At 35.4% G+C, this 16,540-nt stretch overlaps 1 protein-coding gene across 1 annotated transcript in view; it reads right to left on the bottom strand.

Moving 5' to 3' along the window:
• LOC129218236 (protein jagged-1-like) overlaps window positions 1-16,540 on the bottom strand; it is a 140,314-nt gene that overhangs the window by 51,050 nt on the left and 72,724 nt on the right. The window contains exon 3 of the mRNA XM_054852461.1: window positions 11,714-11,962. Within this exon, the coding sequence (XP_054708436.1) occupies window positions 11,714-11,962 (249 nt within the window). The remainder of the gene's footprint in view (window positions 1-11,713; window positions 11,963-16,540) is intronic.

The following is a 16,540-nucleotide window of genomic DNA, read 5'->3' as shown; positions in this document are numbered from 1 at the left end:
TTATTTCTTTAAATGGCAGAACACACTTTTAAGATTCTCCCGAAGGCATTGGTTTTAACATATATGTGTATTCTAATACAGTAGTTTCTGCATATAAAAGGACTGTTTTGATGAAAACATCCCTTTTCAGAAGATATTTTTGATCAAGAAATCGCCTTCAGAAGGTATTGTTAATCAAAAAACCCCTTTCAAAAGGTATTTTTGGTTCAAAAACCCCTTGCAGTAGGTATTTTTGGTCCAAAAACCCCCTCCAGAAGGTATTTCTGGCTGCAATAGTGTACTATGTAATGAAATTTGTAAAAAAAATAGCATTTTTGTGATTAAAATAAAAATTAAGGGTATTTCATGAGCAAATTATTGAGATATTTATATTTTTTAATACATTAATTTTTTGATAGTAGTGTGGGAAAATAAATAAATAAATAAATAAATAAAATTTAAAAAAAAAGAAAAAGAAAACCAATGAAGCAGATATATTTTTAAGCTAAAAATATAAAGAACTGGAAAAGCCATTAATTTTATTTCTTTTAATGACAGAACACACATCTAAGATCATCAGGAGAAAAGAATTTTTTTGATTATCACATTCCCTTTGGTTGATATTGACTTTAACGTATTTCATACTTTTAGAAAAAAAAAATACGAAAATAATTTTTTTCTACTTTTAAAATATTACTTAGAATTTTTTTTATATTTTTTTCTGAAATCCTCATACTTTCATTAATATTACTGTAAATTTTCATAAAGATTGGCTGAAAAATAAATGAAATACAAATTATTTTCAATCAACGCGCAGAATCGTCATAGTTTGGAAAATACGAAAAATTCAAAATTTTGACTGGCTGTAAAATGAAAACTAAAGCAGATTGAGAAGAAAAAATTGATGTGGATACTTTTCTACATTAAAGGACAAAACTCACCAAGTTTTATCAAAATCTGAGTCGGTGGGTGTCATGGCTTGGTTGAATTGACGTGGAATGACCCAAATATAAATCCAGAAAATAAATTTATTTGCATTTGTAATGACTTCACTGTATTTCTATTGAAAGACATGAATTTATTTTCATCGCAATACCATTTGATGGTTAAATCTCATCTGATATCACCGGCAATGAAAGACAGCGTGTTTTTTTATTTGTTTACATTCTACTTCCATTATTATTATTCAGCTCACTTCACTTCTCATCCCCCAACAGGAGCGAAACATTTATCACACAACAACAAGAAATATTATTAAAATGATTTTTTCGAAACTGGAACACAAAGATATTCGGAACTCCAGCGCTCGAATACGCTACCTTGCGGTGATTTATAAAACTGCGAATGCAACTAAAACTTTGCCACGTTGCGTTCCATGTGCGTCTGTTGACGTAAACACAGGCAGTTTGTTCTGAGTATTTATTAACGCAATCGATGTGTCTTAGTTTGCTTTCCGCTACAGAAATTAATTCGTCCCTTAGTAGTATTCTCGAGCTCCTCAAAATAATGTTAGTTTTCATTATTTCCTTAATAATAGGTGAAAGCGAAAATTCTGGATTAACAAACTTGGATAACGTTCTACAAGGTAAAAAATTTTATTGTTTTGTATGAATTTGTAAGAATATGGGAGTTTTTTTAATCTTAAATTAATTAAACTTACCATATTTTACAGCAGCATTTAGTTGGAATGGACAGTATGCAAAATATTTTCTTGAATATATTATCGTAGAACAAAATGAATAACCGAGAAAAAATTTACTTTATTCCTTTTATTCTCAGCTGAAAGGTATCGCCAAATTTGTTTAGGGTTATAATTTTGGCATTGTGCGAGCAAAGTAGCCTTGGCGAGATTTCGCGTTTTTAGTTAAACCATTTTCAATTTTTATCATGAGTGGAATAAAATGGTAGTAAGATTACAGAATTCGATAAGTAAAAAGAAATAATTGTCAATCAACTGAAAAGAAAACTACCACCATATATCCGTGAGAATTTTGTTGATGATTTGCATAACATGACACAATTAAATCGTAACTCAGAAATTAGAAGAATCGAAACAGAAAATTTTTAAATTAACCGATTCGGGAATTCAAGAGAAATAACTCAGCTACAAATGGAAAACAAGCGCTAGCCAAAGCAAAGCAAAAAAGTATCATCATCTTTCGATAACAATTTGTAATGTCATATTGAATTTTCTAGCATTAATTGTTATTCTTGTCAGGCCACAATTATTATTTAGTTTTATCAAGAATTGATAAATATCGAATTCAACATCGTGAAAATGGCTGCTTAGAACTACGAACTACGTACTTTGCATTAATGTTTGACGTTTAGTAATGCTTCTTGAATTCTCATTTCTTTCTACGTGGGTCAGAATATCAACAAGACTTTGAAAATTAATTTAAAAAGAATAAAGCAAAACACTCATACGTACGAACAAAAATCACAACACTTTTAGCATTTTCTTCGTTACCATGTGCGTTTGTTTTAGTTTTCAATTCCGCCATTAGACAGTGACTTCAGTGCCCCCTATAGTTCGTTGGAGTTGCGAATTATCTAGACACTAGACACAAAGATATTTCGTCATGCTTCTGTCTCCTGTTTCTGACTGGCTCTGTATGATCGGAAGCGTCCATGGGCAGGGGAAGGGACCATCATCATGGGCGTAGCCAGGATTCCAATTAGGGAGTGGCAAGAACAGGGTACAGATGTGATCAGGGTTGGCAAGTTTCTGCCAAGGCGGTTAAAACCACTGGTAGAAACCGGTTAAAACCGGCATGGCAAAAACCACTTTCTGCCACTTTGCGGCAGAAACTGGCAAAAACTCACAAAATGAAAAATTAATTCTTGATATACAACAGAAAATGCATGGAAAAAATAATTGTTAACCAAAGTACTGTAATTTTATTACAAAATTATCACAATTCGAAATCAAATGTTACATTGTTTGGACCTTGCAATTGCCTCTTAGAAAAGGTGGTTTCAAAAATCTAAACAGGTTCTCAATTTACTGCTCACAAATGAGAAGTTTTGGAATATTCTTAAAACAGAAGAGGCTAGCAGACACTGCATCAAGGAGCAAGCAATGTTCGTGAAACTTTCATCTATTGTATAACTGGTCCACCGTGTAGTAACTGGGGTTGTGGTAAAAATTTGACTGGAAAAATAAGTTTTGAGAAATGGGACCAATTTGTTTTGCAAAGCTGTGACATTAGGTACAAAATTTAGGCAAGTAAAATTCTGGCACTTTCTTCTTGAAGCAAATGACATGATAATTTCAATCACAAACAATTTAGAGGAAGCATATAAGTGAGCAAATTACAATCAGTAATGCCTGTTTAATTCTGTATGTCACTCCTCTTTCCTAAGCACCCCTGTATGATTTTTTATCCTTTGTTAAATTAATCCAAATACTACGAGCCTCTGCAATTGGAAAGTTCCCTTTCTGAACTAAATCAAGGGCAATAGCATGGGATTTTATTTTTTTAAATGATGAAATGATTAATTTTTTAGTTTACTTAAACAAATATCATTTACTAATTACTTGAGGTATTAAAGACATTTTTAAGTTTTTGCCAGTTTCTGCCGGTTTTTACCGGTTATAACCAGTTTCTACCACTGGCACGGCAAAAACTAGTTTCTGCCGGCAGAAAGCCAACCCTGGATGTGATACACCCCCCTCCCCCCATTTGGCGAAATCCGATGTTTTGCACAAAATTGAAATATTTTTCTTGCCAATGTAGCGATAATTTTTTAAGCATGGTATCCTTAGCGACCTGTGTTTGGCAACCCGAAGGCAATCTTAGATATCTTCAAACATGTTTACTTGCTATCGGTTTCCTGCAGGAGAGATTCTTGTTTTTTCGTGCAATATACCTTAAAGGAAAGCTTATTTTATATTAGTTTAAATTGAGTAGTTGTGTTTTGATGAATAAATATTAGAAAATGCCAGTTTATTCAAACTTGAACGTTAATTAAAAGCAAAGTCCAACTTATTGGTGTGTATCTGTAAGGTGCCATTGTAATATGTTTTTTTTTTCTTTTTTTTCTTTTTACAGACTGAGTGTGAGGATTTATACCATAAAAAGGTAAATTCTTTTTTTCTTTAGAATTATTCAAAAAAAAAAAAAAAAAAAAAAAACCCTCTCACTTCCGAAATTCTTTGCTTTCACAAAATGTTGAGGGTTTCTTGTAGTTTTTAACTTTATTTTTACTGTATGTAAACTAATGTTACAAAAAATAATACGTTTATTTTATTCTAAAAGTTAATTCTTATCGATGCCTCGAATTATTTAGAGATATTCTATAAACGTGCTTCCTTTAGGTACTGAATTTCTGAAAATAAGTTGACTCTATCATATTATAAAAATATGAAGGTGTTATTTTATGTAAAATACTAGCTGTACCCGACGCGCGTTGCTACGCCAACAAAAAAATACATCATTGTACTGATTTTCATGACAATTGGTTGAACGGGGCAGAAATTGCTACTCTGCAGTACCACCTGGTGGCGAGTGGCTTCAATGAGCATATATTATGCACCTTCTCCGTGGAAAAATACATATATATTGCAATTTTCATAATAATCGGTCCAGGTATCAAGTGAAGCCGTGACTGTACTCAAATTTTGTACTCACGCAGTTTGCAAGATCAATCAATCGCTAAAAATATCAAATAGAAAAAGTTTTAAATCCCCACGTTGCATGGAAAGCCATAAAACAATAAAGAAAGAATTTATTTGTTCAAACTCAAGAAAAATGGCAACAGCTAACTTCTTATCAATGAGATCTTTCACGCGAATTAATTTCTGCAGCTGATAATTTTATTCGTATTTATCCAATGGATTGTGACTTAAATTGGAATAAAAAAGGAACTATCGATCGGATTTTTTTCGAACTGGTCTATAAACATTCCCAGTACCAAAAATAACAAACGGTGAAAGTTTCAGCCAGATCGGCCGGGTAGTTTTTGAGTTCATGGATGACATACAGACAAACATTCATTTTTATATATATAGATAATAGGTATCTTGAAAGCATGTCTGGATAGCAAATTTATGTATGTTATTTTTGTATTGTTTATGTTTGGGAAACAGGCGTCGTTGGCACGGGGGACAGGGGGACACGGCCCCCTCAATATTTTGAACTCGCCAAAAGTCCCCCTCAATATTTGAGAACAACAAATGCGCATTCAAAAAATTCTGGTCTTATTCATTTGTGACTAGAAAAAAAAAAGAAAGAAGAAGAAAAGATTTTGGACCAAAATAGAGCAGCTGATCTAAGAAAACGAACAGAAAATGACAACCCTTGTCCCACAAACATTGCCTTATCTATAACATTTGAGGAACCATCTGAAAGTTGATTCCCACACTGTTCGCTGTCCGTTTACTTGCCTTTTTTGCCTTCTACTTCTTTTTTTTTCTTATTTCCTGTATCTTACTCCCCACCTCCTAACAAAACTCATTAAAACGACGATCCACCATTCAAATCCCCCCACCATCTTTCTGACCACTCGGATGGGGGTGATAAACCTTCGTTGGGGTACGCTTCGTGTTTCCTTCCCTTGATCACATGGTCTTAGAAGAAAATGTTTTCTTAGAATTAAGATCAAGACCGAGTCTGTCCCCTTGCAAAAGGTGTATGTTATTTTCTATTAAAACGGAGCTGTTTGAACAGCAATCTTCGGTCAAAAACAATTCTGTAATCTGAATTAACCATCATTCTCAATTTCTCCAAAACTTCAAGGCCCATTTTATTTCATTTATGGTAAGTACGGCTTTCTTTTTTTTTTTTCGTTGAAAAAGGCATTACGATGTACAGCTATTGGATTTTTTTAAAAAAACATATTTGAAGACATCCTCATTAGAAAAATACCTCCCAAATTTATTTTCCCTCTTGGGGGACTCTCGATTCCTTTAGCGCCTTTATAAAAATGAGCTATCCATAAACTCCATTCTTTAAGATAGAAAAAGCGTTTCTTGTAACTCCAAAACACGTGCTTGCTGTTTCCTGAAAATTTGTGCCTATGAACTTTGGTTTATCTTCTTTTACTTTTCAGCACACGGATAGTTATTTAATTCTTACTTATATTCATTATTTCATTCTTTTTATTTCTGAGATGGAAGGCTTCCCGTTTCTTTTTACATCACGAAATTCAAGTTTCCGTTTCCAAAAAAAATGTGGGGGGGGGGGGGATATAACTTTTTGGTGGTTGTTCTACCCCCCCCCCCCCCCCCCCCATTGCATCAATCCCCCCCCCCCCCCAATAACGAAGAGTCAGCGACGCCCATGGTTTGGGATGTTCTGTTGAGACATTTCTACTTTTCATACATTGAAATTTGAGTAACTAAGCGTTTTTTGGCTGAAACAGTTATTGATTTTGGTGATGTTTTCCGCTTTAAACATCCCAATTTGTGAATCGCTTTGCTCTATTTTAGCAAAGTATAAGAAAAGTTTTTACTCGATGAAATGCATGTTGGAAAATAGCTTTTATTTCTATTGGTACATATTTCATTGGTGAGCTGTTATAGTAATTTCTTAATTTAAGCATTTTAAATATTTTCTAGTAATTGTTCTTTGTGTACAAAAACTTTCTAGTTTCTGGTATTTTTGAAGCGTATATTCGCGATGTTTTTTTTTTTTTTTTGTGGTTTTATGTTTTTATATATATTGTGTTCTGAGGTGCTTTGATCATGTTTTTTATCTGAATTTTTCCTGTTGGCGCTAAAAAAGCATCGCTATGACATATGTCGTCATACATCGTTTTCTTGGCGATGCTTTCTTGGAGTCAGCTGGAAAAAGTCGCCAAGGGTGGGGTATATAACATTAGTTCCGCAAGAAGCATAGGCACAACAAGATAGTGGTTTTTAATTGCCTCCCCCCCCCCGTATGAACCTTGAAAACTGCTTGAAATTCTAGTCCCCGCCCCCCTTGAAAAAAAATATTTTATGTAATTTTTAGTCAGATGAGGGCTGAAAAAAGGTTATGTGGCTCTCCCCCGGAATTTTTTCATATTTGAAGCCCTAAAATTTCAATTTTGAATCATCTTTGCTGACATTTGGAAAGAGCGCAAGAGTCAGAGGTTCTCTTCTAGGGAGAGGCAGTTGCCCCTCTCTGGCTACGTCCATGGGGACCCGGACCGTTATATGAATTTATACACAAAGAGGGAGAAATGTCCGCAGGAACTTTGAAAATTTACAAAGCAGTAGCATATCAGAAATAAGAACAGTTTGCATAGTTGCTTCTTAATTCCACACATTTCTACCAGGACAGTGAAACAGTAACTCAAAAACCTGCCGATAGATGTCAGCAGCACAAGCAACATCACTGAAAGAATGCAACTGAGCGGTTTTAAGAACTTAAATTAAATTCGTAACAATTCACTCATAGTCATCTGGTACACAAAAAAAAAAAAAAAAAAAGTGGGAGGGGGGGGGGTCAAAGGAAATGTGAGAGGGGAGCTAAGTGAGCGGTGCTTCAAAAAAGAGACTTTTTTGGAACAATGAGGGTAAACTATTGGATTTTAACTTTTTAACGGTAAAATTGATTGAATGATCTTCTCCAAAATTTGGGACGGATACGTATGGTCACATTAGACAGCATCTTTTTCAATTCAAAGTAAAATCACCGTTGATGAAATAAGATGAAAAAAAATAATAAATAAAACACATAAAGTCACTTTCTTTTAAACATGTTAAAGATACATCCAACACTATCATTTGAAATCTATTGTTTAAAAGAAAGGTGGAGGAGCAATACGCCTTTACTTTTGAAAGTGAGGCAGCAGTTGCCCCCCCCCCCCCCCCCCGCGCGTACGAGCAGCGTGGATTTAATACGAGCTCATGTTCTTCTCATTTGCACATTACAATCACAGATCATGTTCAAATCCGTACTATTATAACCTGTGCGCGTCTCTGTGGACAGGGCCCTACTAACTAAAAGTGTGGCCCTAAGCCCATAATAATTTGGAGGCCCTCTGAAGACAAGTGGAACGCAGTGGTTGATTTACAGATTTGGAGCCCGTCAGAATGCATTTTTGGGGACCTCTTTGTCTGTCACAGAATTATGTAAATCATTTATCATGTGCATTAAATGAATCTCCTTCGGGGCCCCTCATAATCGTGATACGGTAAATTCGCTACTGGCAGAATGAACAATAAAAGTTTTCTTGACGAATTTTTTTTTTTCAATTAACAAGTCAATATTTTTTCATTATTGCTTCAAAAACACTTGTATATTTCATATACACTCTATAACAAAAAATTGACGTACCAAGAAGCAATCATCCAATTGCTTTGAAATTTTGTATGCATGAGTGTTTTGACCAGATATGCAAATGATAAAAATTTGGTGTCCAATGAATAATTAGTTTGATCTCCAGCGCATCGAAACTGTGCATCCAGCAGATGTATATAAAGAGCAGTTCTTCAACAGCTGCATAGGCGGCTGGTGCCCAAAAAAAGTAGGGGTCGAAGGAGGTGCGGGGTGGGTCAGGTTTGTAGGGCAACACACCCTTAAAACTGAATTTTTTCTTCAAAAATTGGGCAATTATTTTTACGTCATTATTAATGAATTGACCTTCTTCCGAAAATACGAGAAACGGACTAAGACATCGGGACCATATGGCCATAGAAGATTCTCTCCTACAAAAACAAAGCTCCATTTTAATGTTTACGTAATAATAGCATGAAACGAGCTAATGTGTGCATCACATGACTTCCTTTTACTCCAATTTAATGTCATTTTCTCATTATTGGCAGTTTTAATATGATTCAATAGTTTACTCTCTAAATATCACCAACAGTGGCCAAATTGAAACCAGATTAAAAAAAATAAAATTAAAAAAAAATAAAATTAAAAAAAAAATCGCCAAATATGTCGCTAAGTTGGCGACAAAACTTGGCGACCAAAAGACTGGCGATATATCGCCAAATGTCCGCCAAATTATAACACCACTTGAATTTACATCGAAATTAACAATGATTTCCCCCCAAAAAGGGGCAAAAGACCCCCTTTGGAGCATCCGAATGCTCCAAACCAAAAAGGAAGGTGCACAACTAAACCCCACTAGGAGTCTACGTACTAAATTTCAACTTTCTAAGACATTCCGTTCTTGAGTTATGCGACATACATACGTACATACATACAGACATCACGAGAAAACTCGTTGTAATTAACTCGGGGATCGTCAAAATGGATATTTCGGGTGTCTGTACGTTCCTAGGCATATATCCACGTGTGGTCGGGTTGAAAAAAAAAAAAAAAAACTCAACATATATTTGGGAGTGAGCAAAATGGAAATTAAGGCCGATTTTTGGGTGAAAATCTTTTCGCGAATACAATACTTCCTTTTTTGTAAAAGGAAGTAAAAGCATAAAACAAGCACTTATTAAGTCAGTTCTTTCTCTAACACGTGATCATCACTATCATTTTTCATTCGACCCATAGTTTTGAACTTAGAAAAGTGGAGGGGCGAAGTCCCTTTACTGTTGAATGTGAGAGGACAATTGCAACCCTTGCCCCCCTATGAACAGCTGTTAAAACTTTAGGTTTGATTGCGATTCAGATTACCTTTCAACAACTTAAAAATGCATCGCAGCATAGTTCGTGCTCATTACGAGCAACTGTCAGAGTTTAAAAGAGGTCGTATCATTGGATTGAAAGATGCCGGTTGGTCAAATAGGAGAATCGCTTGTCATTTGAGTCGAAGCGATGCGTCGATTCGAAGATGTTTTTGTTATAGAGTGTAGTTGTAACGCTCTGCATAATTCTTTAAGTAATTTGTGGCCCCTTAGAAAGATTGAGGCCCAGGCGACCTGTGCGGTAATTAGGCTCAGCCTCCAGACTGTCAAAGTCTACCAGGTCAATACTGGTATCGTTCGATACAGGACATACAGGGGAAACGATTCCGTCCTATGTCAACCCTCTAAACCTTTAGAGGCCTCGCATACAGTGCTGAGAATGACTTGAGGACATCTATTATGGATGTCTTGATCACACTGAAAAGTCATTAAAACCATCAATTGTCATGTCACACGCCACAGACGGCATTGAGCCACTGCAGATGGCGAGCGAAACAAGCAGGGGACGGAGCCCCGTGGTCCTTACCCCATGTATCTGCATTTTTTTTTTTTTTTTTGCTTTAGTTATATTTAGGGACAGGACCGTCATTTTGCATTTTTCGGGGGGATGGGGGTCAAAGAGCGTGTATCCCATGCAAATTTTATGGACAAAAAAAAAAAAAAAAACACGCTCATTTATATATAAAAGCATTAATTTTTCAAAGTTAGCTAGGGCAGTTAACCCCCCCCCCCTACCCCCTAAAAGTACCTGTTCAATGGCCTTCTGATAGAGGTCACTGACCTCCCAAAATTCCCTTATTGGGCAATTTTTGTCTTCCGAATCGATGATACAGGTTTGTGAGCATGCTTATATTTTATCATTGGTTAAAATTCGGAGTTCAGGTGAATTGCGATATCTCTCCTCTCAAAAGTTTAGTGTCGGGCCACTTCTGGTTATATTTTCTGTTTATTTGAACTTTTAAAGGTTTTACGGATACACCCATGTTCACAGTGCTCTTCAATTTCTACGCTTCTGAGCAGACTTTTAACTGCTGCTCTTTTCTGTCTTTCTTCAAGTTTCCAATTTTTTTAAGAAAGAAAAAGAGAAGTAACATTAATTTCTGGAACGTAATATAAGTTCAAAGCTGAGAAGTTTTTTATGGGCAATTTATTGTTTTCTTAGAGAGCAGATGTATACTAAAAGTTACTATCTTATAAGTGCAATTTTTTTTGGCTGTCTGGTGACGTTAAACAATAGATAGAGATGGGAAGGATCGAAGGATCCCTAGCGAAGTAATATTTTTCGAAATTTTAGTGTTAAAAGCTCTATCTTTGTCAATCTTTGGTGGGGTTAAGAGGAGAGGATGGAGTACGGATCAGAGCTCTACTTGAAGAAATACTTGAAGTTAAAAATCGCAATTTCAGGCACGTTTTGGAAATTTGAGGTGGTAGAGGGTTGAGGTTTCTTCCCGGAACTTATTCCAAAACTGAAGTCAATTTAGGCTGCCTTTGATCTTCTGTGTCTAGAACATGGTAAACAAACATATAAGGGACCATTCATTAATTACGTTAGGGTACCGAGAGGGAGGGGGGGTTGAAAAATCTCTACATACCCTTACTTTGGGGAGGGGGAGGGTCAAACAAATTCTTACGTAATATTAACAAGTCGATATTTTATATCAGAAGGCGCGAGGTCAAGAGGTCTGACGAGGGCCATATTTCATTTGCGTCTGGAAGGTAAAAAAACGCATTAGGAGGAGCAGTTTTTTATTTGTTTGACAAAGAATGAAAAGTGTAAAATATAATAAAAGAATCGCACTTTGTATGGCATGTTTTATTTTTATTTAGTATCGCATCATATACAAAAAAAAAAAGTCGAAAAAAACATTGTCTAAATTTTAATTTTTTACTAAATATTTCTTCACACAAAAAGGTTTTATAAAATGGTAGTGAATTTAATAACGATTCCAGTTACGTAAGCTACCTTATTTTATTACTTTGATAAACGAAATAGAATCTTACGTAAGAATAGGGGGAGGTTGAAAAATCTTACGTATCCTTACATGGGATGAGGGGGGAGGGGGGTCGAAAATCGCCAAAATCATCCTTATGTAATTAATTAATGGCCCCTAAGTATTCAAGAGAAACATCCAATTTGCTGAAAAACAGAATAGTTACCTTCTTCACAAGTTGGTCCTTTCCAACCTGGGAGGCAAACTTTCTCGCCCTCCTCATTACAAGTGTAATGACCAAACTTGTCGTTCCGTGGTCGACAGAAGACTGTGCACGTACTGTTGTAGTAATTCTTGTCACATATCACTCGTATTCGGAACGTCAATTTGGCAGCCGTTCCGGTGTACAAAACATTGTGCCATTCAGTACTCGGTAGAATAATCCCAGAATAAGGTTTCTGCTCGATGATTGGTGCTGTTTCTAAAACCAAAAAAAGTCGAACTAACATTAGTATGAATTACATATTTTTGCCTCAACTGAACATCACTAGTTCCGATAAGTTATATGATGTACTAGGGAAGTTTGAATAGTTAATTTAAACAAGAAAAACTTATTTTCAATGTATTATGCGTATTTTTATGCTAGAATAATAGTAAATTTTGTGAAATTCAAGTTAAATTTTAATCCTAGTTGAGGCAGTGAGAAGCAAAGGGATATAATTGGACTCCATAATGTTTTGAGTAAAACGTGTTTGAAGTTCAGATCGTAGGTAGGCTTTCATTGAAATTTTTTTTCTATAGCAGCACCTACCAGAGCTACTAGTACCATGTTTTGCCCCATAACAGAGAAGAGGTTCTCCTAACATTTGCACTAATTATCTCGAAATTTTTAGTTTTGCCTCTTACACCCCTTTTCTTCTCACTGCCTCATATGTGCTTCTTATTTTGGAGGGTTATATTTATTTTATATATTAACTTTTTCTTTTTGTGGTGGAACATTTTAGTTTCGTGGTTTTTTTTTTTCCTTTAATTCCGTGTATGCTGACACAACTCATTAAAAATCTTCATGAATATGCAAAAATAACAACTTTTGAGAAAAAAGCTAACCGAGCGAGTTGATTACCAGTCTTTGATGACTATAACAAGAAAAAACTTTCGGCAGTTAATAAAAGTGACTGTTTTTGAAGGTTACATTTTAAAAACATATTGAAATTATACAAAAAATACAATAATAGCATTAAATCTATATCAAAATGTTTCTGTAAATAAATTGAAAAACAAATGTCTCTGAATGTCAAAATTGAAGTTGGCCCACAAACATCTGAAGAGGAAAAAAAGGCAGCTCTGAATTATGCGACTCAAGTTGGTCATACTCATTACAAAATACAGTCAACTCTCAATAACTCGGAAGTCCCAAGGGACCGGCTAAAACGTTCGAGTTATTGGTAGCTCGAGTTATAGGATGTTTCCACAACAGTTTCAAGAGTTTGGTGTTTGGGACACACCAGGCCTGACGAGAGGTCATGTCAGCCTAGTCGAAAACTATGGGCCCGGGCCTTGGAGGGAGCCGGCGACATTGGCGCAAAAAAAAAAAACGAAAGAAAGAAAAAAAGAAAGGAAGAAAGAAAAAAAAGAATGGAAAAAAGAAAAAAAAAGGGGGGGGGACTCCAAATAAAAAACGTAAAGATTCAGTGAATTTTAGGTCTTTTGGTACTTACTGTTGAGGCACTGAGAATAGATTTAATTTTTTTCTAGTAAGCAGTTTTGATTTTTTCTCTCCCCCCTTTTTTTCCTTTCTTTCCTCCCGTTTTTTCTTCTTTCCTTCTTTTTTTATTGGGGGTTGGGGGGCCCGGCGACATGGCTGACAAGGGGCCCGCTTTGGCTTTCTACGGCACTCGGATGCAATGAGAATTGCGATATAAAGAAATATTCGAGTTATAAGCTTCGAGTTATCGAGATCCGACTGTATATAAATAAACGACAAAAAAAAAAAAAATGTCACTACACTCTTCATTAATCTGAAAATTAAAACAGGAAGAGATTATACATGTATTTATGTGTATAACAAGCATTGCAATTTAAAAGAAAAAAAAATCTCTCGACTTTCGAAATGCCTTCAACTTGTCGATCGACGCGATGTCAGTTTGGACAAACTTGTTTTGAAATAGTTAAAACGAAAGACTTGAAGTGCACACCTATCCCGGCTAATTGGCAATTAGCACCTTGAGTTGTCAAATTCTGCAAAACCTGCTATTGAGGCACTTCTTTATGGAAGAGAATGAAGTTGCTCCTAACGCAGAGCATTGTTTAGGAACTACGTAGTTTCGTTATTGAATTCCCGTCTTCATTTGTTTCCCAATGCGTCTTTGTTTCATTTTTGAATTAGACAGAATGACGTAGACCTTGGGCTACATTGTCCTTGATTTATCTAATCTAGCTATTACAACTGTAAAAGGAATGGATCGTCAGAACATTGCTTTCTGTTGGTAAACAGTTAATTGAAAATAACTATAAATTATGATATGAGGCATTTAATTTAAAAACAAGCTCAATCCATGAATTTTCAAAAAAGAAAAAAAATCCGTAATTTGATACTTTTTTGCGTAAACTATCACACCACAAAGCGCTTTGAAACGAATTAATTTCAATAAGGTCGAAAACCGCTAACAAAACCCAGTTCTACAAAACTATCTCAATCCACGCTTCAACAGCGCCACTTAGATAGGGGGAAAGCCACCTGATCACTGAAAGGAAGTTCTTTGACGTCACTTTCACTAGGCGATTCTCCGCGAAACCCACAGCAGAAAATTTATGGCTCTCAATTTTGCGTGACTGTGAAAGTATGATTAATCCTGAAACTAAATTTATTAAAAATTATTTTACTTACCTTAGCGTAGTTAATGTAGCCAACTTTATAGGTATACTTTGGGAGTGAGTAAATTTACTTCCTATTAAAAATTAATTTAAGGCAGGGGTTCTAAACCTGGAGGGGGGGGGCGAAATAATTCCGTATTTCGAGGGAGATGTGTATGTTTCAAATTTAAAATGAAGAAGTAAAACTTCTTCATCCAGCAATTCATCGGCGTAAATTTGTAATATATGTGTATCTGTACATACGTGAGAGCATTATTTTTTTTTCCTCCATAAACTTTTCAAACGATCCAAAAAAAAAAAAAAAAAAAAAAAAATTAGATGCTCATATGAAACTTCATTAATAATATATGAACTAAATTGCTCGTATAATATTCTCTGAAAAATCTCGGAAAATAATGCCATATAAACGTTTTAAGGTTCAACCTCATTTTCAAATGTTTGCCACATGAAAGACTGATTTACATGAGTATACAGGGTGTTCCGTTTTAACCCGCAAGACCTTTATTTTCGCAACCGTTAATCCTAAATGTATACTTGAAATTGCAAAAAATGTTCAAAATCAGATGCAGAGTTAAGATAGCGAAAGTTTGAAGTAAAAATAAAATTTAGTCAAAAAATACAAAATTTAACTTTTTATACCGGGCCTCAAGTCTTCCAACTTATATTTAGGGAAATAATCTCCATTGAAAACTATTACTGACACAAAAAAACTTGACATTTGTGCGACCCAAGGAGATATTCCATTTCAAAGTTTTAAGGGACCACACAAGATGAGATTCAAACTTATCGCCCTTTCAGAAGAATGACAGGTTGTCGAAGTAAAAAAACAAAGTATTTATATTTTTCATTGCTGTTCAAAGATAAATGCAAATGTTATGCTATGTTGCGCAAAAACAGACTACAAAGCCGCAATCAATTTGAAAACCACGCTCTATGCACACATATTTTAAACCCTTGTTAACGGCTATATTTTCCCCCAAAAGGTATTATTGACAGCGAGTGAAAAGTGGTGTAAGTCACAAAACGCTGCATTTCACATCTCGGTAAATATTGGTCATACTAATTTCAAACTTTTTGTGTTGAAATTACTTTTCAATGGAGATTATTTCTTTAAGCATAAGTTAGGGGATACGGGGCCCGTATAAAAAAATAATTTTGTATTTTTTGACTCATTTTAATTTTTACTTCAAACTTTCAATACCTTAACTCTGCATCTGGTTTTGAACTATTTTGCAATTGGAAGTATACATCTAGGACTAACGGTTGCGAAAATAAAGGTCTTGCAGGTTAAAAAGGAACACCCTGTATATATACGGTGCGGTAATCTCCCATGTTTGTAGAGGGCGTTGCGTAACGTGTGGTGGAGATACGATAGTGGAAAAGGCATCGACATATACAGGAGGTGCCAATCCCTTCAAGAGCAAGAGCGCACCGCCCCCCCCTCCAAAAAAAAAACACCATGAAAACCTTATAAAAGCGAGAGTCCTTCCCTCCAAAAGAGAAATATACCCATCAATTCCCCCCCCCCCCTAAAAAATTTTATGGCGCAATCTGTGCCATGATCACACCCCGCCCCCCGAGGTGAGCGCCCAGCAGTATATATGCCATTTTTAGAAGTAGCAATGACATAGCGCGGTAAGCATCGTCATGTGCTGTAGATCGTACATCCACCACAACTCACACTAGTATGAAGGAACCTGTATTTATATTGGAATATCGGAAGTGATTTAGAGCTAAGCGAAATATTTTTTTCTAGAAGTAATTTATTCTTTCAGAAAGGTTAAAGATAAGAAAAATTTGCTATCTATATTGTTTATGATACATTTAAGAAGACCGAATGATAAAAAAAAAAAAGTAGGGAAGAATTTATTTTTTTAATTTTTTAGCTAAGATGAACGAAGTACATACGCAAAAACAACTTTTAGTTTGAATTAAACCTTTACCTGGTAAGATGTGGTGCCTTAAGCCTCAGAAGAATTGTATTTTTGCATTCAAACATTTCATAATGTTTACATATATGACTTTATACGTATAGTACTGGACTTTTCAAACTTTTTCGATTCGCGGCACCTTTGAAGAACTAGAATTTTCTCACGGCACCCTTGTCTATATCCCGGGTTTCCCCCAATGAGCAAGGGCGCACCCCCTTACATATTGCAAAGCCCCCCACGAGCAAGCC

Source organism: Uloborus diversus, chromosome 3 (assembly GCF_026930045.1).
Source record: "Uloborus diversus isolate 005 chromosome 3, Udiv.v.3.1, whole genome shotgun sequence".
Classification (NCBI taxonomy): Eukaryota; Metazoa; Arthropoda; class Arachnida; order Araneae; family Uloboridae; genus Uloborus; species Uloborus diversus.
The sequence above is the reverse complement of the archived record's forward strand: the minus strand, read 5'-3'. Positions and strand labels throughout refer to the sequence as shown.